Source organism: Oncorhynchus masou, chromosome 2 (genome assembly GCF_036934945.1).
Source record: "Oncorhynchus masou masou isolate Uvic2021 chromosome 2, UVic_Omas_1.1, whole genome shotgun sequence".
Classification (NCBI taxonomy): domain Eukaryota; kingdom Metazoa; phylum Chordata; class Actinopteri; order Salmoniformes; family Salmonidae; genus Oncorhynchus; species Oncorhynchus masou.
In genome coordinates this window covers 35,246,393-35,270,697 of record NC_088213.1, presented here as the reverse complement: position 1 = coordinate 35,270,697, position 24,305 = coordinate 35,246,393, and the positions used below count along the sequence as shown (strand labels likewise).

The following is a 24,305-nucleotide window of genomic DNA, read 5'->3' as shown; positions in this document are numbered from 1 at the left end:
CTAACAGACAGAGGCCCCAGCCCCAGTGTCCAATTAGACGCTGGTCAGAGAGAGGCTGAAGCCACAAACAGACAGAGGCCCCAGCCCCAGTGTCCAATTAGATGCTGGTCAGAGAGAGGCTGAGGCCACAAACAGACAGAGGCCCCAGCCCCAGTGTCCAATTAGATGCTGGTCAGAGAGAGGCTGAGGCCACAAACAGACAAAGGCCCCAGCCCCAGTGTCCAATTAGATGCTGGTCAGAGAGAGGCTGAGGCCACAAACAGACATGGGCCCCAGCCCCCAGTGTCCAATTAGATGCTGGTCAGAGAGAGGCTGAGGCCACAAACAGACAGAGGCCCCAGCCCCAGTGTCCAATTAGATGCTGGTCAGAGAGAGGCTGAGGCCACAAACAGACATGGGCCCCAGCCCCAGTGTCCAATTAGATGCTGGTCAGAGAGAGGCTGAGGCCACAAACAGACAGAGGCCCCAGCCCCAGTGTCCAATTAGACGCTGGTCAGAGAGAGGCTGCAGACTGTGGAGTGTGAACCATGTCCACCACGGCCTGTGGTCCCAATAATGAAACAGGGTTGCTCTATTTACGGGCACCAGCACGCCGCCGGGTATCAATGCCACGGCCTGTGGTCCCAGTAATGAAACAGGGTTGCTCTATTTACAGGCACCAGCACGCCGCCGGGTATCAATGCCACGGCCTTGCCCAGCCTAGCAGCACCCATGGGGGTCAATGGGTTCGCATCCCTCCCGCCCCAGACCAACGGTCAGCCTACCAATGAGCCAATATACACCAATGGGATCCACCCCTACCCAGGTGAGACAGCCAATGGGATTCACCTCTACTCAGGTGAGCCAATTTAACAGCAGTTTCATTCATTTGACATGTAACCTTTTCTCAACTAGGATAAAACCATTATATAGCATATTTTTGTAGAGGGAGACCTGGCAAGATAGTCTTGGGTGACTGCCATACTGCAATCAGAATAGGAGTGTGGCGGTGGTTCTGAGAGTCAGTGCATCAAGGGGACTCCTACATCAGTGCATTATGGTTAATATGATGAGCCTCAGAAGCTCTTTCTCAGCTTCTTAATGCTGTATGCTCCTGATGATTCCTGAACAACTAACACATCATCATGCACTTGACTCCTTGATGCATTATGTAAGGCAGTTGCAGTGATAATGAACCACAAAGCAGTTTGTTTGGCATGTTGTTTATATTTGATGCAAACATCTGGGGGGCGAACAGGAATTTTGAAGAACTGTGAAATATGACAACTCGAATCTTTGTATGACTCCATCCTCTCTCTCTCTCTCTCCCGCTCTCCCTCTCTTTCTCTCTCCATCTCTCTTTTCTTTCTTTTTCTTTCCCTCTCTCGCTTTATCTCCCTCTCTTTCTCTCTCTCTCTCTCTCTCCCCCCCCCCTCTCTCTCTCTCTCTTTCTCTCTCTCTCCCCCCCTCTCTCTCTCTCTCTCTCTCTCTCCCTCTCTCTCCCCCCCTCTCTCTCTCTCTCTCTCTCTCTCTCACTCTCTCTCTCTCTCTCTCTCTCTCTCTGCAGCACAGAGCCCTACAGTGACTGACCCTCTCCAGCAGGCTTACGCCGGTGTGCAGCACTACGCAGGTGACCTGCCTCTCCTCACTCCTCCCTTCTCTCCTCCATCTCTTTCTCTATCGCTCTCACGCTTTCCCTCTCTCCCTCTCTGTCACTCTAGCAGACACTATGGCTGCTACAGATAGCCCAGAGGACTTGACAATTTTCTCCAGGATTAGGAAACTTTACATTAGGATTTGAACGGATTTCCATTGGACTTGATTATACACCCACCCAAAAATCTTAATTCCAAAAGTACATGGAGAACTGTGTTCCAGACACCCCTCTACATGATCGTGATATAGATGGACAGACACTAAGACCTCTCCTCTTTAACCATGTAACAGGATAGGAATAGACTCTCCTTCCTGTGTTGTATGTGTCCCTGTTTAGACAGTGCATTCCCTTTGTGTAGTGATCCACAATGAAAATGAGCTCGGGCTCCAAGCCGTAATGCAATTTATTTATTCAGTGTCTGGAGGACGTGAACAATAGAATAATGATTTAAGTTGTCGCAAATGGAGATGTAACATCCCACTCTGGCTCTTCTCCTTCTCTTTGCAACAGCAGCCTACCCTGCCGCCTATGCACCAATCAGCCAAGCGTTCCCCCAGCAACCCACCATCATCCCCCAGCAACAGAGAGAAGGTAAGAGCTAGCGGGCGCGCCCACCCAAGATAAAAGGTGATAATTACCATGTTCCATTCTAATGTACGGCTGCGTTGAATTAGCCAGGGAGAGGAAACACTGGCCTGGAAAATGGGAGAAAGAGAGAGCTTCATTTAAAGGAGTTTAACATTAGCAGGCAGCAAGATGGAAAAGTTACTCTGTCATTATTCAAAAACTGCACTAATTCAAACTCGCAGTGTTCGACTGGTTAATCAGTCCATTACAATGTGTTTAAGTGGTTATGAATATTCATTAGATTAATTAGCTGCATGCATAATCATTTATTAACATTCCTAGTTTAGTGTTAGTACCACAGCATTAAATGTAATAAAGCACAGGATATGCTGGAATGGTAAAGCACTCTTCCTGAGACTGTTTGCCAGACATAATTATTCATTTATGTTATTGTACAGTATATGATGGTTATAAATATGATTATTAGTCAACGTGGAAAATCTGAAATGACTCTAAGTGTTCTAACATCGCATAAGGGGGATAATTTTATTGCAGTGTGTTTTGCTAAGCTTTGTGGTCTACCTGCCCCCATCATTGAGTTAAATGAAGCTTGCATTAGGGTTATGTGACTGCTATACTTTGTGTCTGCTGTGTACATTAAGCCACACAGCTGCTCCTCCTCCAGACAGTGTCAGCTCCACTGGCCTGTCTCTGACTGAGATCTGGATCCTTCCCTCTCTGGCCTGGCTGTTGGCTGGTCTCCCAGTCTGCAGCCTCCAAGAGACTGCAGCCGCAGCAGCCCCCATTTCATGAGACACACCTAAACTAACAAACAGGCAGAATAAAGCCATAAGCTCAGACTGTAAAACCACAGCTCTCTATCATACTGTGTGTGTCCTCTATCTGGGCCAGGGAGAGTCAGTCAGCAGCAGCCTCTCATCAGCCTTCTCACCAGCCACAGACCCATCTCGTCACGCTATCATCCCCGAGCAATGAGACAGGGAACAATCCATGCAGCCGCTAGCACAGCCTACCAAGCAGCAAACATCTCTCTCTCTCTCCCTCTCTCTAGTCTATTCCTCTCCTCATCAGAAGGCCATGTACTGTATGTGGCACCTGGGTTTGTGTGGAGACTGAAGCGAGATTGGACAGGACAGTCAGCTAGTAATTGGGGCAGACACTGGGCTTATGTCATCATGCATGCTCTGCCTGACCTCTCCTTCTATTTCCCCATGTAACCTCTATAGTTTGTTGTTGTTATTTCCCACCAGGGCCGGAAGGCTGCAACCTGTTTATTTACCATCTGCCCCAGGAATTTGGAGACGCAGAATTAATGCAAATGTTCCTGCCTTTCGGCAACGTCATCTCCGCCAAAGTCTTCGTGGACCGGGCGACCAATCAAAGCAAGTGTTTTGGTGAGTCAGTGAGTCAAATCTGTCATCTCTGCTGAGAGAAAAAAAAATATCGGATGAGAAGTCGACTGTGATTTTCGGCAATCTTCTCATGTCCCACTTTGGATTCTGCATTGAGTTGTGTTTTTCTTTATTCCCTGTGTCTATCCTAATCAAGTTGCAATTAACATTTTAAAAGTGGCGTTACATGCGAGTGAGCAGGGAGGAAAAGAGAGGGGGATGCATGCTTCGCTCCTTAAGTTCAACTCATCAGCAAATGCTTATGAGATCCTGGGAGCGAGTGAGAGGGGGATGGAGTGGAGGAGGGGCGATATGTTTCTAACTACCCCCAGCTTAAGCCCACAGCTCCCCAAGTTCAAGTGCATGCCTATTACCATGTAGCTAGACATGCAGTATAGGGGAATATAGTCCTTCTGGCTATTAGCGTTTCACCTTCAACAAACATACTATAAAACTATAGTTCCCCAGCCTCCATAGTTAGCCCCTAGAGACCCAGCCTGCAAGCCTCATTTCCAACACCTTCCTCCCACACAGCCTGTAGGGATGAGACTGGGTGGTGGTGGAGGATGTTCAGGTGGACTGTGTGATCTCCAGGAGATAATAATAGACTTGTTAGAGCCCTAGACAGCAGCACCCACGAGATGAGGAGCTGGACTGCAGAAACGGACCACTGGCCTCCTATATGGGTTGTCTAGGATGAGAATAGTATGTCTATCATTACTCTATGAGGAAGGACAAAGAGGCTGTGACCTCACGCATCTCACCATTATTTTCCCATGCAGCTATTAATTAAGATCTTGGCTGAAAAACAATCATTTAACCTCTCATTTTTTCTCCTTCCTTTTTATAGTCTGAGCCCCGGGGCTCTTGTGAGAGACATTAACAAATTAGACAGAAGATGCTATGCATTATGTGAACTAAATCATTACTCTCCTGCAGCAACAGGGGAAGCAATTTGATCCCTCTTCAGTTCAAAATGGGAGATTGAATTCTTCCTATGCACATTAGATGCAACACACACATGCACACAATTCATGTACACACACATATACACGCATAATACGTGTGGGTGTGTATATGAGTGTGTGCGCACACGCCTTATAATTCTCAGTGATTGACAATAGGCAATGTGCCAATGTCATCATTATGGAATCCAAGGTAGTCATTGACTTACTGAGATGAGGCAAAGTCACAGTTTAAAAAAGTACATTGGAAAAGTGAAAAATAATGTTTAAACCTTCCAAAACCATTAATACTGTTTCCATGGCAATTGAGGATACCTTGACAGCCACTCTAGCAATTGTTAGTTGTTGGTGTTAATTATCAGCTTCAGAATATCAGATATGCAGCTGAAGAAGATGGTGGATCTGTCACTGAACTCAGTAGGATGTTGACTTTCTGGCTGTTTCAAGGTCTTGGTCTGGGGTCTGTTGGGATTCACTGTTATTTTAATCCTCCATGTTTGTTACTCAATATTGACATTTAAGGATGATCAAAGCGGAATCAAAATGTGACTTTAAAAGGTCCTCTGAAAACACTGCGTACACACTCGCTTACTAACACTTACCATTAAAATAGATGATCCTCTTGTTTTTAGAAGAACAGCAAGCAGCACTCTATTGCTTTGGTTGGCTTAAAGCGGGAGCAGTCCCCTTCAAGCCGTTTCACAACGTCGGTCAGCATCTAGCTGTACAGTTCCCTACAGCTTAGACACTAAGTCACCGCACCAGGAGTCATGCAGAGCTGTAGAATGATAAGACTGTAGTCTTTTTCAGTACTCCACTCTCACCTGCAAATCAAACCTTGTCCGTAATACCCTACAATGATTTTACAGAGGAGTGAACATCGTTTTCTCAGCTGAAGAGCTGCGAGGGAACCATGAAAGGATGATTCATACATGATAGTATTCAATCTCCTCTCACAAAGGCTGTTTAGGGTGTTTTACATTGTGCTGTGCACTGAATGTGTCCCATTCAAGTGCTGCTTGTCCTTCTGAAGCGTACAGTGCTGTATAAAACATCATAATAAACCTGGCAGCTGACTGATTTACATGCTGTAAAGGGGGCCAGGATTTACCACGCTTATAGTCTGCTCCTTTCTTTGTCCTCTTTTTCTTCACCCTCTTCTTCTTCCCCTTTTCCCCCTCCCTGACAATCACCTTTTGGGGTTGGGATGTAAATGCAAGGTTGAGATTGATGAGAGCGGGATGTGAGGGGGATCGCTGCTGTCTGGCAGGCCCTTCCCTGCTCAGTTTGTTTAAAGGGTTTGTAAAAGCAGGAGCCTTATCTCTCCCCACCTGACAAAAGCCTGCCCTCTCCCCCCAAATTAAATTGGACCCATAGCGACGTGATCAAATCAACTGGCAAGCGGAAAAATCCGTCCGTCAATCATGGAGGTGTCTGATAAGAGCAGGCAGGAGTCCCAGTGTGGAAAGCTCCAGGCTCATTCCGCCCCAACACCCAGGTGATAACTCAGAGCACATGCAGGGCAGCGGAGAGGAGAGGCTGGCACCTCTATTCACAGGGATAGGAGAGGAAAGGAAAGGAAAGGAGAGGAGAGGAGAGGCTGACACCTTTACTCACAGGCAGAGGAGAGGAGAAGAGAAGAGAAGAGAAGAGAAGAGAAGAGAAGAGAAGAGAAGAGAGGAGAGGAGAGGAGAGGAGAGGAGAGGAGAGGAGGAGAGGAGAGGAGAAGAGAGGAGAAGAGGAGAGAGAAGAGAAGAGAAGAAGAAGAGAAGAGAAGAGAGGAGAGGTTGAACCTTTACTCACAGGCAGAGAGAGAGAGAAGAGAAGAGAAGAGAAGAGAGGAGAGGAGAGGAGAGGAGAGGTTGACACCTTTACTCAGGCAGAGGAGAGGAGAGGAAGAGAAGAGAAGAGAGGAGAGGAGAGACACCTTTACCTTTAGGCAGAGGCAGAGGAGAGGAGAGGAGAGGAGAGGAGAGGAGAGGAGAGGAGAGGAGAGGAGAGGAGAGGAGAGGAGAGGAGAGGAGAGGAGAGGAGAGGAGAGGTTGACACCTTTACTCACAGGCAGAGGAGAGGAGAAGAGAAGAGAAGAGATGAGAAGAGAAGAGAGGAGAGGAGAGTTTGACACCTTTACTTACAGGCAGAGGAGAGGAGAAGAGAAGAGAAGCTGACACCTTTACTCACAGGCAGAGGAGAGGAGAGGAGAGGAGAGGAGAGGAGAGGAGAGGAGAGGAGAGGAGAGGAGAGGAGAGGAGAGGAGAGGAGAGGAGAGGAGAGGAGAGGAGAGAAGCTGACACCTTTACTCACAGGCAGAGGAGAGGAGAGGAGAGGCTGACACCTTTACTCACAGGCAGAGGAGAGGAGGGAGAGGAGAGGATAGGAGAGGAGAGGAAGGCACCTCTACTCACAGGCAGGGGAGAGGAGAGGAGAGGCAGGCTCTCTACTCACAGGCAGGGGAGAGGAGAGGAGAAGGAGAGGAGAGGAGAGGAGAGGAGAGGAGAGACTGACGCCTCTACTCCCGGGCAGGGGAGAGGAGAGGCACCTTTACTCACAGGCAGGGGAGAGGAGAGGCAGGCACCTCTACTCACAGACAGTGGAGAGATACCTCTACTCACAGGTAGGGGAGAGGAGAGGCAGGCATCTCTACTCACAGGCAGGGTAGAGACACCTCTACTTACGGCCCCCTCCACCTTCCCACACCTACACCCAGCACGCTCCGCTCCAAGCCTGGCAACATGCTCCAACCCTGCTCTTCTTACTTTACACACACACACATATACACTTTCACCTTGCTTTGCTCAGAGACATAAAGATGTAGGATCTTCATTTTAGCCTGTTTGCTAGAGCAGGAAAATAATCCTGCAGGAAATGGGAATTATTATGTGGATTACAATTAATGAACATTTTTGTACATTACAAACTTCAGAAGCCTTTTTAATTAAACCTTAAATACAATTACAAGTTTTAAAATTCCTGCTTTGCACACAGATATTCTCTGTCAGTTTCTCAAACACACATGCACAGAAAACAAAACCACACTCAGTGTGTGACAGTCCTTTTTAAAATCTCATCTTGCTTCTCCTTTGTTCAAATTACACCCTCTAACTATAACACTTTTCAATTAGGAGCTTTTTGATATCTATGTCATGAACCATTTTGTTATTTCATGTCATCATCTTCTTATTTCAGAGAATTTCAATTTACCTCCTGAGCAGAGAAAATTAGAGCACATTGTTGTTGCATTGTGGAAAGCTAAAAGGAGGTCTCTCTCTTTCCTCCTCTTTTCATTCTCTCTTTCTCTGCCTCTCCCATCTCTCCTTCACTCTGTCTCTCTCTCTCTCTTTTCCTCCTCTTTTCATTCTCTCTTTCTCTGCCTCTCCCCATCTCTCCTTCACTCTGTCTCTCTCTCTCTTTCTTTCCTCCTCAATTCATTCTCTCTTTCTCTGCCTCTCCCATCTCTCCTTCACTCTGTCTCTCTCTCTCTTTCCTCCTCAATTCATTCTCTCTTTCTCTGCCTCTCCCATCTCTCCTTCACTCTGTCTCTCTCTCTCTTTCCTCCTCAATTCATTCTCTCTTTCTCTGCCTCTCCCATCTCTCCTTCACTCTGTCTCTCTCTCTCTTTCCTCCTCTTTTCATTCTCTCTTTCTCTGCCTCTCCCATCTCTCCTTCACTCTCTCTCTCTCTCTCTCTTTCCTCCTCTTTTCATTCTCTCTTTCTCTGCCTCTCCCATCTCTCCTTCTCTTTCTCTCTCTCTCTCTCTCTCTCTCTCTCTCTTTCCTCCTCTTTTCATTCTCTCTTTCTCTGCCTCTACCATCTCTCCTTCACTCTGTCTCTTGCTCTCTCTCTCTTTCCTCCTCTTTTCATTCTCTCTTTCTCTCCTCTCCCATCTCTCCTTCCATTCTCCTCTCTCTCTCTCTTTCTTTCCTCCTCTTCATTCTCTCTTTCTCTGCCTCTCCCATCTCTCCTCTCTCTCTCTCTCTTTCCTCCTCTTCATTCTCTCTTTCTCTGCCTCTCCCATCTCTCCTTCACTCTGTCTCTCTCTCTCTCTTTCCTCCTCTTTTCATTCTCTCTTTCTCTGCCACTACCATCTCTCCTTCACTCTCTCTCACTCTCTCTTTCCTCCTCTTTTCATTCTCTCTTTCTCTGCCTCTCCCATCTCTCCTTCTCTCTCTCTCTCTCTCTCTATCTCACTCTCTCTTTCCTCCTCTTTTCATTCTCTCTTTCTCTGCCTCTCCCATCTCTCCTTCACTCTGTCTCTCTCTCTCTTTCCTCCTCTTTTCATTCTCTCTTTCTCTGCCTCTCCCATCTCTCCTTCTCTCTCTCTCTCTCTCTCTCTCTTTCCTCCTCTTTTCATTCTCTCTTTCTCTGCCTCTCCCATCTCTCCTCTCTCTCTCTCTCTCTCTCTCTCTCTCTCTCTTTCCTCCTCTTTTCATTCTCTCTTTCTCTGCCACTACCATCTCTCCTTCACTCTCACTCACTCTCTCTTTCCTCCTCTTTTCATTCTCTCTTTCTCTGCCTCTCCCATCTCTCCTTCTCTCTCTCTCTCTTTCCTCCTCTTTCATTCTCTCTTTCTCTTTCCCATCTCTCCTTTCTCTGCCTCTCCCATCCTCTTTTCATTCTCTCTTTCTCTGTCTCTCCCATCTCTCCTTCACTCTGTCTCTCTCTCTCTCTTTCCTCCTCTTTTCATTCTCTCTTTCTCTGCCTCTACCATCTCTCCTTCACTCTGTCTCTTGCTCTCTCTCTCTTTCCTCCTCTTTTCATTCTCTCTTTCTCTGCCTCTCCCATCTCTCCTTCTTTCTCTCTCTCTCTCTCTTTTCCTCCTCTTCATTCTCTCTTTCTCTGCCTCTCCCATCTCTCCTTCACTCTGTCTCTCTCTCTCTTTCCTCCTCTTTTCATTCTCTCTTTCTCTGCCTCTCCCATCTCTCCTTCACTCTGTCTCTCTCTCTCTCTCTTTCCTCCTCTTTTCATTCTCTCTTTCTCTGCCTCTCCCATCTCTCCTTCACTCTGTCTCTCTCTCTCTCTTTCCTCCTCTTTTCATTCTCTCTTTCTCTGCCTCTCCCATCTCTCCTTCACTCTGTCTCTCTCTCTCTCTTTCCTCCTCTTCATTCTCTCTTTCTCTGCCTCTCCCATCTCTCCTCTCTCTCTCTCTCTTTTCCTCCTCTTTTCATTCTCTCTTTCTCTGCCACTCCCATCTCTCCTTCACTCTGTCTCTCTCTCTCTCTCTCTCTTTCCTCCTCTTTTCCCATTCTCCTTCTTTCTCTGCCTCTCCCATCTCTCCTCTCTCTCCTCTCTCTCTCTCTCTCTCTTTTCCTCCTCTTTTCATTCTCTCTTTCTCTGCCTCTCCCATCTCTCCTTCACTCTGTCTCTCTCTCTCTCTTTCCTCCTCTTTTCATTCTCTCTTTCTCTGCCTCTACCATCTCTCCTTCACTCTGTCTCTTGCTCTCTCTCTTTCCTCCTCTTTTCATTCTCTCTTTCTCTGCCTCTCGCATCTCTCCTTCTTTCTCTCTCTCTCTCTCTTTCCTCCTCTTCATTCTCTCTTTCTCTGCCTCTCCCATCTCTCCTTCACTCTGTCTCTCTCTCTCTCTTTCTCTGCCTCTCCCATCTCTCCTTCACTCTGTCTCTCTCTCTCTTTCCTCCTCTTCATTCTCTCTTTCTCTGCCTCTCCCATCTCTCCTCTCTCTCTCTCTCTTTCCTCCTCTTCATTCTCTCTTTCTCTGCCTCTCCCATCTCTCCTTCACTCTGTCTCTCTCTCTTTCCTCCTCTTTTCATTATCTCTTTCTCTGTCTCTCCCCATCTCTCCTTCACTCTGTCTCTCTCTCTCTCTTTCCTCCTCTTTTCATTCTCTCTTTCTCTGCCTCTCCCATCTCTCCTTCACTCTCTCTCTCTCTCTCTCTTTCCTCCTCTTCATTCTCTCTTTCTCTGCCTCTCCCATCTCTCCTTCACTCTGTCTCTCTCTCTCTTTCCTCCTCTTTTCATTCTCTCTTTCTCTGCCTCTCCCATCTCTCCTTCGCTCTGTCTCTCGCTCTCTCTCTCTCTTTCCTCCTATTTTCATTCTCCCTTTCTCTGCCTCTGCCATCTCTCCTTCACTCTGTCTCTCTCTCTCTCTTTCCTCCTCTTTTCATTCTCTCTTTCCCTGCCTCTCCCCATCTCTCCTTCACTCTGTCTCCCATCTCTCTCTCTCTCTCTTCTCCTCCTCTTTTCATTCTCTCTTTCTCTGCCTCTCCCATCTCTCCTTCACTCTGTCTCTCTCTCTCTCCTCTTCTTTCTCCTCTTTTCATTCTCTCTTTCTCTCCTCTCCCATCTCTTTCTCTGCCTCTCCCATCTCTCCTTCACTCTGTCTCTCTCTTTCTCCTCTTTTCATTCTCACTTTCTCTGCCTCTCCCATCTCTCCTTCACTCTGTCTCTCTCTCTTTCCTCCTCTTTTCATTATCTCTTTCTCTGCCTCTCCCATCTCTCCTTCACTCTGTCTCTCTCTCTTTCCTCCTCTTTTCATTCTCTCTTTCTCTGCCTCTCCCATCTCTCCTTCACTCTGTCTCTCTCTCTTTCCTCCTCTTTTCATTATATCTTTCTCTGTCTCTCCCCATCTCTCCTTCACTCTGTCTCTCTCTCTTTCCTCCTCTTTTCATTATCTCTTTCTCTGCCTCTCCCATCTCTCCTTCACTCTGTCTCTCGCTCTCTCTCTCTTTCCTCCTCTTTTCATTCTCTCTTCTCTGCCTCTCCCATCTCTCCTTCACTCTGTCTCTCGCTCTCTCTTTCCTGCTCTTCATTCTCTCTTTCTCTGCCTCTGCCATCTCTCCTTCACTCTGTCTCTCTCTCTCTCTTTCCTCCTCTTTTCATTCTCTCTTTCTCTGCCTCTCCCCATCTCTCCTTCACTCTGTCTCTCGCTCTCTCTCTCTCTTTCCTCCTCTTTTCATTCTATCTTTCTCTGCCTCTCCCATCTCTCCTTCACTCTGTCTCTCTCTCTCTCTTTCCTCCTCTTTTCCTTCATTCTCTCTTTCTCTGCCTCTCCCATCTCTCCTTCACTCTCTCTCTCTCTCTCTTTCCTGCTCTTTCATTCTCTCTTTCTCTGCCTCTCCCATCTCTCCTTCACTCTGTCTCTCACTCTCTCTCTCTCTCCTCCTATTTTCATTCTCTCTTTCTCTGCCTCTCCCATCTCTCCATTCGCTCTTTCTCTGCCTCTCCCATCTCTCTCTCTGTCTCTCTCTTCCTCCTATTTTCATTCTCTCTTTCTCTGCCTCTGCCATCTCTCCTTCACTCTGTCTCTCTCTCTCTCTTTCCTCCTCTTTTCATTCTCTCTTTCCCTGCCTCTCCCATCTCTCCTTCACTCTGTCTCTCGCTCTCTCTCTCTCTTTCCTCCTCTTTTCATTCTCTCTTTCTCTGCCTCTCCCATCTCTCCTTCACTCTGTCTTCATTATCTCTTTCTCTGCCTCTCCCATCTCTCTCTCTCTCTCCTCCTCTTTTCATTCTCTCTTTCTCTGCCTCTCCCATCTCTCCTTCACTCTGTCTCTCTCTCTCTCTTTCCTCCTCTTTTCATTCTCTCTTTCTCTGCCTCTTCCCATCTCTCCTTCACTCTGTCTCTCTCTCTTTCCTCCTCTTTTCATTATCTCTTTCTCTGCCTCTCCCATCTCTCCTTCTCTCTGTCTCTCTCTCTTTCCTCCTCTTTTCATTCTCTCTTTCTCTGCCTCTCCCATCTCTCCTTCACTCTGTCTCTCTCTCTTTCCTCCTCTTTTCATTATCTCTTTCTCTGCCTCTCCCATCTCTCCTTCACTCTGTCTCTCGCTCTCTCTCTCTCTTTCCTCCTCTTTTCATTCTCTCTTTCTCTGCCTCTCCCATCTCTCCTTCACTCTGTCTCTCTCTCTCTCTCTTTCCTCCTCTTTTCATTCTCTCTTTCTCTGCCTCTCCCATCTCTCCTTCACTCTCTCTCTCTCTCTCTCTCTTTCCTGCTCTTCATTCTCTCTTTCTCTGCCTCTCCCATCTCTCCTTCACTCTGTCTCTCACTCTCTCTCTCTCTTTCCTCCTATTTTCATTCTCTCTTTCTCTGCCTCTCCCATCTCTCCTTCGCTCTGTCTCTCGCTCTCTCTCTCTCTTTCCTCCTATTTTCATTCTCTCTTTCTCTGCCTCTGCCATCTCTCCTTCACTCTGTCTCTCTCTCTCTCTTTCCTCCTCTTTTCATTCTCTCTTTCCCTGCCTCTCCCATCTCTCCTTCACTCTGTCTCTCGCTCTCTCTCTCTCTTTCCTCCTCTTTTCATTCTCTCTTTCTCTGCCTCTCCCATCTCTCCTTCACTCTGTCTCTCTCTCTCTCTCTCTCACTCTTTCCTCCTCTTTTCATTCTCTCTTTCTCTGCCTCTCCCATCTTCTCCTTCACTCTGTCTCTCTTCACTCTCTCTTTCCTCCTCCTTTTCATTCTCTCTTTCTCTGCCTCTTCCCATCTCTCCTTCACTCTGTCTCTCTCTCTTTCCTCCTATTTTCATTATCTCTTTCTCTGCCTCTCCCATCTCTCCTTCACTCTGTCTCTCTCTCTCTTCCTCCTCCTCTTTTCATTCTCTCTTTCTCTGCCTCTCCCATCTCTCCTTCACTCTGTCTCTCTCTCTTTCCTCCTCTTTTCATTATCTCTTTCTCTGTCTCTCCCCATCTCTCCTTCACTCTGTCTCTCTCTCTTTCCTCCTCTTTTCATTATCTCTTTCTCTGCCTCTCCGATCTCTCCTTCTCTCTGTCTCTCTCTCTTTCCTCCTCTTTTCATTCTCTCTTTCTCTGCCTCTCCCATCTCTCCTTCACTCTGTCTCTCTCTCTTTCCTCCTCTTTTCATTATCTCTTTCTCTGTCTCTCCCCATCTCTCCTTCACTCTGTCTCTCTCTCTTTCCTCCTCTTTTCATTATCTCTTTCTCTGCCTCTGCCATCTCTCCTTCACTCTGTCTCTCGCTCTCTCTCTCTCTTTCCTCCTCTTTTCATTCTCTCTTCCTCTGCCTCTCCCATCTCTCCTTCACTCTGTCTCTCGCTCTCTCTCTCTCTCTTTCCTCCTCTTTTCATTCTCTCTTTCTCTGCCTCTCCCATCTCTCCTTCACTCTGTCTCTCTCTCTCTCTTTCTTCCTCTTTTCATTCTCTCTTTCTCTGCCTCTGCCATCTCTCCTTCACTCTGTCTCTCTCTCTCTCTTTCCTGCTCTTCATTCTCTCTTTCTCTGCCTCTGCCATCTCTCCTTCACTCTGTCTCTCTCTCTCTCTTTCCTCCTCTTTTCATTCTCTCTTTCTCTGCCTCTCCCCATCTCTCCTTCACTCTGTCTCTCTCTCTCTCTCTTTCCTCCTCAATTCATTCTCTCTTTCTCTGCCTCTCCCATCTCTCCTTCACTCTGTCTCTCTCTCTCTCTTTCCTCCTCTTTTCATTCTCTCTTTCTCTGCCTCTCCCATCTCTCCTTCACTCTCTCTCTCTCTCTCTTTCCTGCTCTTCATTCTCTCTTTCTCTGCCTCTCCCATCTCTCCTTCACTCTGTCTCTCTCTCTCTCCTCTCTTTCTTCTCTCTTTCCTGCCTATTTTTCACTCTGTCATTCTCTCTTTCTCTGCCTCTGCCATCTCTCCTTCACTCTGTCTCTCTCTCTCTCTCTTTCCTCCTCTTTTCATTCTCTCTTTCTCTGCCTCTGCCATCTCTCCTTCACTCTGTCTCTCTCTCTCTTTCCTCCTCTTTTCATTCTCTCTTTCTCTGCCTCTCCCATCTCTCCTTCGCTCTGTCTCTCGCTCTCTCTTTCCTGCTCTTCATTCTCTCTTTCTCTGCCTCTGCCATCTCTCCTTCACTCTGTCTCTCTCTCTCTTTCCTCCTCTTTTCATTCTCTCTTTCTCTGCCTCTCCCCATCTCTCATTCACTCTGTCTCTCGCTCTCTCTCTCTCTCTCTCATTCACTCTTTCTCTGCCTCTCTCATCTCTCCTTCACTCTCTCTCTCTCTCTCTCTCTCTCTCTCTCGCTCTCTCTCTCTCTTTTTCCTCCTCTTTCATTCTCTCTTTCTCTGCCACTACCATCTCTCCTTCACTCTGTCTCTCGCTCTCTCTCTCTTTCCTCCTCTTTTCATTTTCTCTTTCTCTGCCACTACCATCTCTCCTTCACTCTGTCTCTCGCTCTCTCTCTCTCTTTCCTCCTCTTTTCATTTTCTCTTTCTCTGCCACTACCATCTCTCCTTCACTCTGTCTCTCGCTCTCTCTCTCTCTTTCCTCCTCTTTTCATTCTCTCTTTCTCTGCCTCTCCCCATCTCTCCTTCACTCTGTCTCTCTCTCTCTGTCTGTCTCTCTCTTTCTGTCTCTCTCTTTCACTCTCCCTCCTACTTTGTGTCCCAGGCTTTGTGAGCTTCGATAACCCGTCCAGTGCCCAGGCGGCTATCCAGGCCATGAATGGTTTTCAGATAGGCATGAAGCGGCTGAAGGTGCAGCTGAAGCGGCCAAAGGATGCCAACCGACCTTACTGACCCCTTTGCCGTCCACATCCAGGTAAGAGCAGACGCCATGCCATGCTCACATTCATGCCCAGAGCCAGGGTTGAATGGCAGACAGCCCCTCGGGGTGCTGGCCAATGAGGAGGGAGTAGGAGGGGCAGTGTGCTGACATGACTGACTCCCCCCAGCTAAACTCCACTGGCTACTGCATACCTGAAACATGTTATTTTGGTTGTATACGTGAGACTACACATAATTGCAGCATAAGACCAGTACATGTGCTTCCATTGTATATTTCTATGAACAATTTGCTTGTAAATAATATGTGTTTTTTTTACAATGGCCTCATCAAAGTGAAGGGATTGCAATAATGACATATACAGTATAATGTGTAATGGAAATGATAAATGCTGCCTTAATTTCTTGTCAGTTACCATTTGAATAAAGACATGTAGCACTAATTGAATGTCTGAGCAGACTGCCTGAGGAGAGGAGAAGAGCGGAGGAATGACTTTGATGTAACACATTGATGAGGGACAAGTGGAGAATGTCCTGGACAATGATGAGGACAGGCTAGTCATTATGACATCCTCAGTGTGTCTTTAACAACAGCCATTTGTGTATGTGTGTGTGTGTGTGTGTGTGTGTGTGTGTGTGTGTGTGTGTGTGTGTGTGTGTGTGTGTGTGTGTGTGTGTGTGTGTGTGTGTGTGTGTGTGTGTGTGTGTGTGCATGTGATGGTGGGGGGTAAGTCTGTCTGGGTTTGGTCTCCTGCCGTTCTGACTTAAAGCATTTGTAAATGGCTAAGGTACTCAATGTACATACCAACATCATTGCATACAATGCAAGGACAAAATCCAATTATTTAGAGTGTGACTGTGTTAGTTTGAGATGTATAACATGCCATTTGGCCTGGTCTTATCTTTGTGAGTACAGTGCAGCACTCTTGTATTTTACCCTATAAATGTTCTCTCAGAACTGCTTCAAAAATAAAAAATAAAGGCCATTATTTTCATTATTTTTGAAGATTCCATTTTTATCACCATATTTCCAATTGTATTTGTTGATTTGTTGACTTTTTCATTTTGACAGTAATAACCTCCCTTCATTTGGTTTGTCAGTCAGAGACGTTGGGGGGGGGAGAGAGAGAGAGAGAGAGAGAGAGAGAGAGAGAGAGAGAGAGAGAGAGAGATAGGCTGGAATAAATGGGAAAGTAAAGTCTACATCATATTTACCACATGAGAAAAAAAATTGGAACTCCACTGCTTCTCTTCTTCTTTTGTTTTGCACCCAACCCAACATGCCAACCGGCCAATCATAACATGAGATGGCCTCTCCATGGTCGTTGTGTAGCCAACCAGTAGCCACCAGTCACGGGGACACGTTCCCAGTTCCCACACCTGTAAGTTGAACCCATGGTGTCATTTTATTTCTGATGACGTCATGTTGCAGGACTGTGACTGCGTGAGTTGCATGACGTGGCGTCGAGTCCTTTCTAAATCTCTATCTCTATTTTATATATTTTTGGCAGCTTGTGAAGTGCAGTAAATGGATTAATTTTGATTGCTGCTGGCTGTTAGGTAAATCTGATGTGCTGATTGACTGGTTTGATCATGATCGATAATGACTTGACTTTTGACCCTTTTTGCTGTTCTGACGTGACCTTTTAGTGTTTCCTTTTTTTCTCGTGAACTTCAATGTGTTTGGATATTCTGTACCTTTCTCTCTCTCTCTCTCTCTCTCTCTCTCTCTCTCTCTCTCTCTCTCTCTCTCTCTCTCTCTCTCTCTCTCTCTCTCAAATCAATTCAATTCAATTCAAGGGGCTTTATTTGCATGTGAAACATATGTTAACATTGCCAAAGCAAGTGAAGTAGATAATAAATAAAAGTGAAATAATAATAACAATAAAAATGACCAGTAAACATTACACTCACAGACGATCCAAAAGAATAAAGACATTTCAAATGTCATATTATGTATATACAGTGGGGAGAATAAGTATCTGATACACTGCCAATTTGGCTGGTTTTCCTACTTACAAAGCATGTAGAGGTCTGTAATTTTTATCATAGGTACACCTCAACTGTGAGAGACAGAAAATCAGATTGTATGATGATTTTTAAGTAATTAATTGGCATTTTATTGCATGACATAGGTATTTCATCACCTACCAACCAGTAAGAATTCCGTCTCTCACAGACCTGTTAGTTTTTCTTTAAGAAGCCCTACTGTTCTCCACTCATTACATGTATTAACTGCACCTGTTTGAACTCGTTACCTGTATAAAAGACACCTGTCCACACACTCAATCAAACAGACTCCAACTTCTCCACAATGGCCAAGACCAGAGAGCTGCGTAAGGACATCAGGGATACAATTGTAGACCTGCACAAGGCTGGGATGGGCTACAGAACAATAGGCAAGCAGCTTGGTGAGAAGGCAACAACTGTTGGCGCAATTATTAGAAAATGGAAGAAGTTCAAGATGACGGTCAATCACCCTCGGTCTGGGGTTCCATGCAAGATATCACCTCATGGGTCATCAATGATCACGAGGAAGGTGAGGGGTCAGCCCAGAACTACACGGCAGGACCTGGTCAATGACCTGAAGAGAGCTGGGACCACAGTCTCAAAGAAAACCATTAGTAACACGCCGTCATGGATTAAAATCCTGCAGCGCACGCAAGGTCCCCCAGCTCAAGCCAGCGCATGTCCAGGCCCGTCTGAAGTTTGCCAATGACCATCTGGATGATCCAGAGGAGGAATGGGAGAAGGTCATGTGGTCTGATGAGACAAAAATAGAGCTTTTTGGTCTAAACTCCACTCGCCGTGTTTGGAGGAAGAATAAGGATGAGTACAACCCAAAGAACACCATCCCAATCGTGAAGCATGGAGGTGGAAACATCATTCTTTGGGGATGCTTTTCTGCAAAGGGGACAGGACAACTGCACCGTATTGAAGGGAGGATGAATGGGGCCATGTATCGCGAGATCTTGTCCAACAACCTCATTCCCTCAGTAAGAGCATTGATGATGGGTCGTGGCTGGGTCTTCCAGCATGACAATGACCCGAAACACACAGCCAGGGCAACTAAGGAGTGGCTCTGTAAGAATCATCTCAAGGTCCTGGAGTGGCCTAGCCAGTCTCCAGACCTGAACCCAATAGAAAATCTATGGAGGGAGCTGAAAGTCTGTATTGCCCAGCGACAGCCCCGAAACCTGAAGGATCTGGAGAAGGTCTGTATGGAGGAGTGGGCCAAAATCCCTGCTGCAGTGTGTGCAAACCTGGTCAAGAACTACAAGAAACGTATGATGATAAAAATTACAGACCTCTACATGCTTTCTAAGTATGAAAACCTGCAAAATCGGCAGTGTATCAAATACTTGTTCTCCCCACTGTATACAGTGTTGTAACGATGTGCAAATTATTAAAGTACAAAAGGGAAAATAAATAAACATAAATATGGGTTGTATTTACAATGGTGTTTGTTCTTTACTGGTTGCACTTTTCTTGTGGCAACAGGTCGCAAATGTTGCTGTTGTGATGGCACATTGTGGAATTTCATCCAGTAGATATAGGAGTTTATCAAAATTGGATTTGTTTTTTGAATTCTTTGTGGATCTGTGTATTCTGAGGGAAGTGTGTTTCTTTAATATGGTCATACATTTGGCAGGAGGTTAGGAAGTGCAGCTCAGTTTTCACCTCATTTTGTGGGCAGTGTGCACATAGCCTGTCTTCTCTCAAATGCCAGGTCTGCCTACAGCGGCCTTTCTCAATAGCAAGGCTGTGCTCACTGAGTCTGTAAATAGTCAAAGCTTTCCTTAAGTTTGGGTCATTCACAGTGGTCTGTTTAGGGCCAAATATAATTATAGTTTACTCAGTTTTTTTGTGAACAGAGCCCCAGGACCAGCTTGCTTAGGGGCTCTTCTCCAGGTTCATCTCTCTGTAGGTGATGGCTTTGTTATGGAAAGTTTGGGAATCGCTTCCTTTTAGGTGGTTATAGAATTTAACATTTCTGGATTTGGATCATTTTCAGGTATCGGCCTAATTCTGCTCTGCATGCATTATTTGGTGTTTTACATTGTACAGGGAGGATATTTTTGCAGAATTCTACATGCAGAGTCTCAATTTGGTGTTTGATAAATTATGTGAATTCTTGGTTGGTGAGCGGACCCCAGACATCACAACCAGAAAGGGAAATGGGTTCTATAACTGAATCAAGTATTTTTAGCCAGATCCTAATTGGTATGTTGAATTTTATGTTCCTTTTGATGGCATAGAAGACCCTTCTTGCCTTGTCTCTCAGATCGTTCACAGTTTTGTGGAAGTTACCTGTGGCGCTGATGTTTAGGCCAAGGTATGTATCATTTTTTGTGTGCTCTAGGGCAACAGTGTCTAGATGGAATTTGTATTTGTGGTCCTAGCGACTGGAACTTATTTGGAACAATATTATTTTGGCCTTACTGAGATTTACTGTCAGGACCCAGGTCTGACAGAATCTGTGCAGAATATATCCTTGGTTTGTGACAGAAGCACCAGATCATCAGCAAACAGTAGACATTTGACTTCAGATTCTGGTAGGGTCAGGCCGGATGCTGGTATACATGTTGAAGAGGGTGGGGCTTAAGCTGCATCCCTGTCTCACCCGACGGCCCTGTGGAAAGAAATGTGTGTTTTTTGCCAATTTTAACCGCGGACTTGTTGTTTGTGTACATGGATTTTATAATGTTGTACATTTTCCCCCAACACCACTTTCCATCCATTTGTATAGTAGAACCTCATGCCAAATTGAGTCAAAGGGTTTTTTCGAAATCAAAAAAGCACGAAAAGACTTTGCCTTCATTCTGGATCATTTGTATGTCAATTAAGGTGTGCAGGGTGAATATGTGGTCTGTGATATGATAATTTGGTAAAAAGCCAATTTGCCATTTGCTCAGTACATTGTTTTCACTGAGGAAATGTACAGGTCTGCTGTTAACGATAATGCAGAGGATTTTCCCAAGGTTGCTGTTGATGCATATCCCACAGTAGTTATTGGGGTTAAATGTGTCTCCACTTTTGTGGATTAGACCAATTCCCAATATTAGGGAAGATGCCAGATGTTAAAGAGTATTGCAGGGTATTGCAAGAAAGAATATTGTATAAAAATAGTATTGAAAGAAAGAAAGAAAGAAAGAAAGAAAGAAAGAAAGAAAGAAAGAAAGAAAGAAAGAAAGAAAGAAAGAAAGAAAGAAAGAAAGAAAGAAAGAAAGAAAGAAAGAAAGAAAGAAAGAGGGAGCGATAGAGAGAGGAGTATTGTGTGTACATGCAGAGGAGTATTTTGTGTACACACAATACTCCTCTCTCTATCACTCTTTCTTTCTTTCTTTCTTTCTTTATCTCTCTCTCTCTCTCTCTCTCTCTCTCTCTATCTCTCTCTCAAGGGGTGTGAATACTATATATATATATATATATCAATTGAATGCATTTTAAATTCAGGCTGTAACACTTTCTGAAGTATTTGTTGTTACAGCCTGAATTTAAAATGCATTCAATTGAGATTTTGTGTCACTGGCCTACACACAATACTCCATAATGTCAAAGTGGAGTTATGTTTTTAAAAATGTTTACAAATTAAAAACTAAAATGTCTTGAGTCAATAAGTATTCAACCCCTTTGTTATGGCAAGCCTAAATATATATGTTCAGGAGTAAAAAAAGTGCTTACAAGTAAAAAAGTGCTTACAAGTCACATAATACTATGCATGGACTAACTCTGTGTGCAATAATAGTGTTTGACATGAGTTTTGAATGACTACCTCATCTCTGTACCCCACACGTACAATTATCTCTGTAAGGTCCCTCAGTCGGGCAGTGAATTTCAAACACAGATTCAACCACAAACACCAGAGAGGTTTTCCAATGTCTAACACAGAAGGGCACCTATTGGTAGATGGGTCAAAATAAAATAAAAAGCAGAGATTGAATATCTTGTTCAGCATGGTGAGGTTATTAATTACACTTTGACCCAGTCACTACAAAGATACAGGCTTCCTTCCTAGGTCAGTTTCCAGAAAGGAAGGAAACCGCTAAGGGATTTCACCATGAGGCCAATGGTGACTTTAAAACAGTTACGGAGTTTCATGTGATAGGAAAAAACTGAGGATGGATCATTGTTGTTACTCCACAATACTAATATACAGTGCATTCGGAAAGTATTCAGACCCCTTGACTTGTTCCACATTCTGTTACATTACAACCTTTATTCTAAAATGGATTAAATATATTTTTCCCTCATCAATCTACACACAATACCCCATAATGACAAAGCAAAAACAGGTTGTTTTGCAAATTTAGTGGAAATAAAAAACAGCAGTACTTATTTACATAAGTATTCAGACTCTTTGCTATGAGACTCTAAACTGAGCTCAGGTACATCCTGTGTCCATTGATCATCCTTGAGATGTTTCTACAATTGATTGAAGTCCACCTGTGGTAAATTCAATTGATTGGACATGATTTGGAAAGGGACACACCTGTCTATATAAGGTCCCACAGTTGACTGTGAATGTCAGAGCATAAACCAAGCCATGAGGTCGAAGGAATTGTCCGTAGAGCACCGAGACAGGATTGTGTCGAGACACAGATCTTGGGAAGTGTACCAAAAAATGTCTGCAACATTGAAGGTCCCCAAGAACACAGTGGCCTCCATTATTCTTAAATGGAAGAAGTTTGGAACCACCAAGACTATTTCCTACAGCTGGCCACCTGGCCAAACTGAGCAATCATGGGAGAAGGGCCTTGGTCAGGGAGGTGACCAAGAACCAAATGGTTACTCTGATAGAGCTCCAGAGTGTGGAGATGGGAGAACCTTCCAGAAGGACAACCATCTCTGCAGCACTCCACCAATCAGGCCTTTATGGTAGTGGCCAGACGGAAGCCACTTCTCAGTAAAAGGCACATGACAGCCCACTTGCGGTTTACCAAAAGGCACCTAAAGACTCCCAGACCACGAGAAACAAGTTTCTCTGGTCTGATGAAACCAAAATTTAACTCTTTGGCCTGAATGCCAAGCATCACGTCAGGAGGAAACCAGGCACCATCCCTACAGTGTAGAATGGTGGTGGCAGAATCATGCTGTGGGGATATTTTTCAGTGGCAGGGACTGTGAGAGTAGTCAGGATCGAGGGAAAGATGAATGGAGCAAAGTACAGAGACATCCTTGATGAAAACCTGCTCCAGAGCGCTCAGGACCTCAGACTGGGGCAAAGATTCACCTTCCAACAGGACAACGACACTAAGCACACAACCACGACAAGGCAGGTGGCCCAGCCAGAGCCCGGACTTGAACCCAATCGAACATCTCTGGAGAGACCTGAAAATAGCTGTGCAGCAATGCTCCCCATCCAACCTGACAGAGCTTGAGAGGACCTGCAGAGAAGAATGGCAGAAACTCTCCAAATACAGGTGTTCCGAGCTTGTAGCGTCATAACCAAGAAGACTCGAGGCTGTAGTCGTTACCAAAGGTGCTTCAACAAAGTACTGAGTAAAGTGTCTAAATACTTATGTAAATGTGATATTTTCTTTTTAATAAAATAAAAAATAAAAAAAAATTGCAAAAAATCGGTTTTCCTTTGTTATTATGGGGTATTGTGTGTAGATTGGTGAGGGAAAAAATGACTGAATCAATGTTAGAATAAGGCTGTAACGTAACAAAATGTGGGAAAAGTCAAGGTGTCTGAATACTTTCCGAATGCACTGTAAATGACAGCGTGAAAAGAAGGAAGCCTGTACAGAATAACACTATTCCAAAACATGCATCCTGTTTGCAATAACACACTAAAGTAAAACTGCAAAAAATGTGGCAAAGAAATTAACTTTATTTCCTGAATGCAAAGCATTATGTTTGGGGCAAATCCAACAGAACACATCACAGAGTACCACTCTTCATAATTTCAATTATAGTGGTGGCTGCATCATGTTATGGGCATGCTTGTCATCAGCATGGCCTAGTGAGTTTTTTTGTTTTGGATAAAAAAGAAACGGAATAGAGCTAAATACAGGCATAACCCGGGCCTCCTGGGTGGCACAGTGATTAAGGGCGCTGTACTGCAGCACCAGCTGTGCCATCAAAGACTCTGGGTTCGCGCCCAGGCTCTGTCATAACCGGCCGCGACCGGGAGGTCCGTGGGGCGACGCACAATTGGCCTAGCGTCGTCTGGGTTAGGAAGGGTTTGGGATGTCCTTGTCTCATCGCACACCAGCGACTCCACCAGACGTGATGCTTTTGCCTGTATTTAGCTCTATTCCGCGGGCCGGGCGCAGTGCGCGCTAACCAAGGTTGCCAGGTGCACGGTGTTTCCTCTGACACATTGGTGGGGCTGGCTTCCGGGTTGGATGTGCGCTGTGTTAAGAAGCAGTGTGGCTTGGTTGGATTGTGTATCGGAGGACGCATGACTTTCAACCTTCGTCTCTCCCGAGCCCGTACGGGAGTTGAAGCGATGAGACAAGATAGTAGCTACTAAAATAAACAATTGGATACCACGAAATTGGGGAGAAAAAGGGGTCAAATTCACACAAAAAATATAAAATAAAAAAATATAGGCAAAATCCTAGAGGAAACCCTGGTTCACTTTTCAGCAGGTCAATAACCTAAAACACAAGGCCAAATATACACTGGAGTTGCTTACCAAGATGACATTGAATGTTCCTGAGTGGAATAGTTACAGTTTTGATTTAAATCGTCTTTAAAATCTATTGAATAACTTGAAAATGTCTGTCTAGCAATGATCAACAACCAGCTTGACAGAGCTTGAAGAATAAAATAAAAAATCAAATAAAAAAAGTGCAAATATTGTACAATCCAGGTGTGCAAAGTTCTTAGAGACTTACCCAGAAAGATTCACAGCTGTAATCACTACCGAAAGTGATTCTAACATATATTGATTCAGGGTTGTGAATACCTACTGTATGCAAATGAGATATTTCTGTATTTCATCTTCAATAAATTTACTAACATGTCTAAAAACATGTTTTCACTTTGTCGTTCTGGGTTATTGTGTGTAGATGGGTGAGAGAACAAAATATTTTCAATCAATTTTGAATTCAGACCAACACGACATAATGTGGAATAAGTCAAGTGGTATGAATACTTTCTGAAGGCACTGTGTATGCCAACAGTGTTTTTGTAATTATTTATAATTTGTACCAACATTTCTTCACACAAGAGGGCTGATGCCCACTTTTGTTGTCATAAGACAGATTCTTTGCTTAAATAACATTTTTTTTAAGTCAATCCCCAGCTCTTTAGTTGAGTGATAGACAAGATGACCCTGTGTTTG

The 24,305-nt window shown here is 45.0% G+C and overlaps 1 protein-coding gene across 3 annotated transcripts in view; it reads left to right on the top strand.

Moving 5' to 3' along the window:
• LOC135503940 (CUGBP Elav-like family member 4) overlaps positions 1 to 24,305 on the top strand; it is a 211,859-nt gene that overhangs the window by 184,595 nt on the left and 2,959 nt on the right. The window contains exons 9-13 of one of the 3 annotated variants that reach the window (XM_064922148.1): positions 656 to 805; positions 1,547 to 1,609; positions 2,147 to 2,227; positions 3,475 to 3,618; positions 14,895 to 15,044. In XM_064922148.1, the coding sequence (XP_064778220.1) occupies positions 656 to 805; positions 1,547 to 1,609; positions 2,147 to 2,227; positions 3,475 to 3,618; positions 14,895 to 15,022 (566 nt within the window). In that variant the 3' untranslated portion in view covers positions 15,023 to 15,044. Of the gene's footprint in view, positions 1 to 655; positions 839 to 1,546; positions 1,610 to 2,146; positions 2,228 to 3,450; positions 3,619 to 14,894; positions 15,045 to 24,305 lie in introns of all 3 variants that reach the window. The other 2 variants (XM_064922156.1, XM_064922143.1) reach the window with 2 other exon arrangements.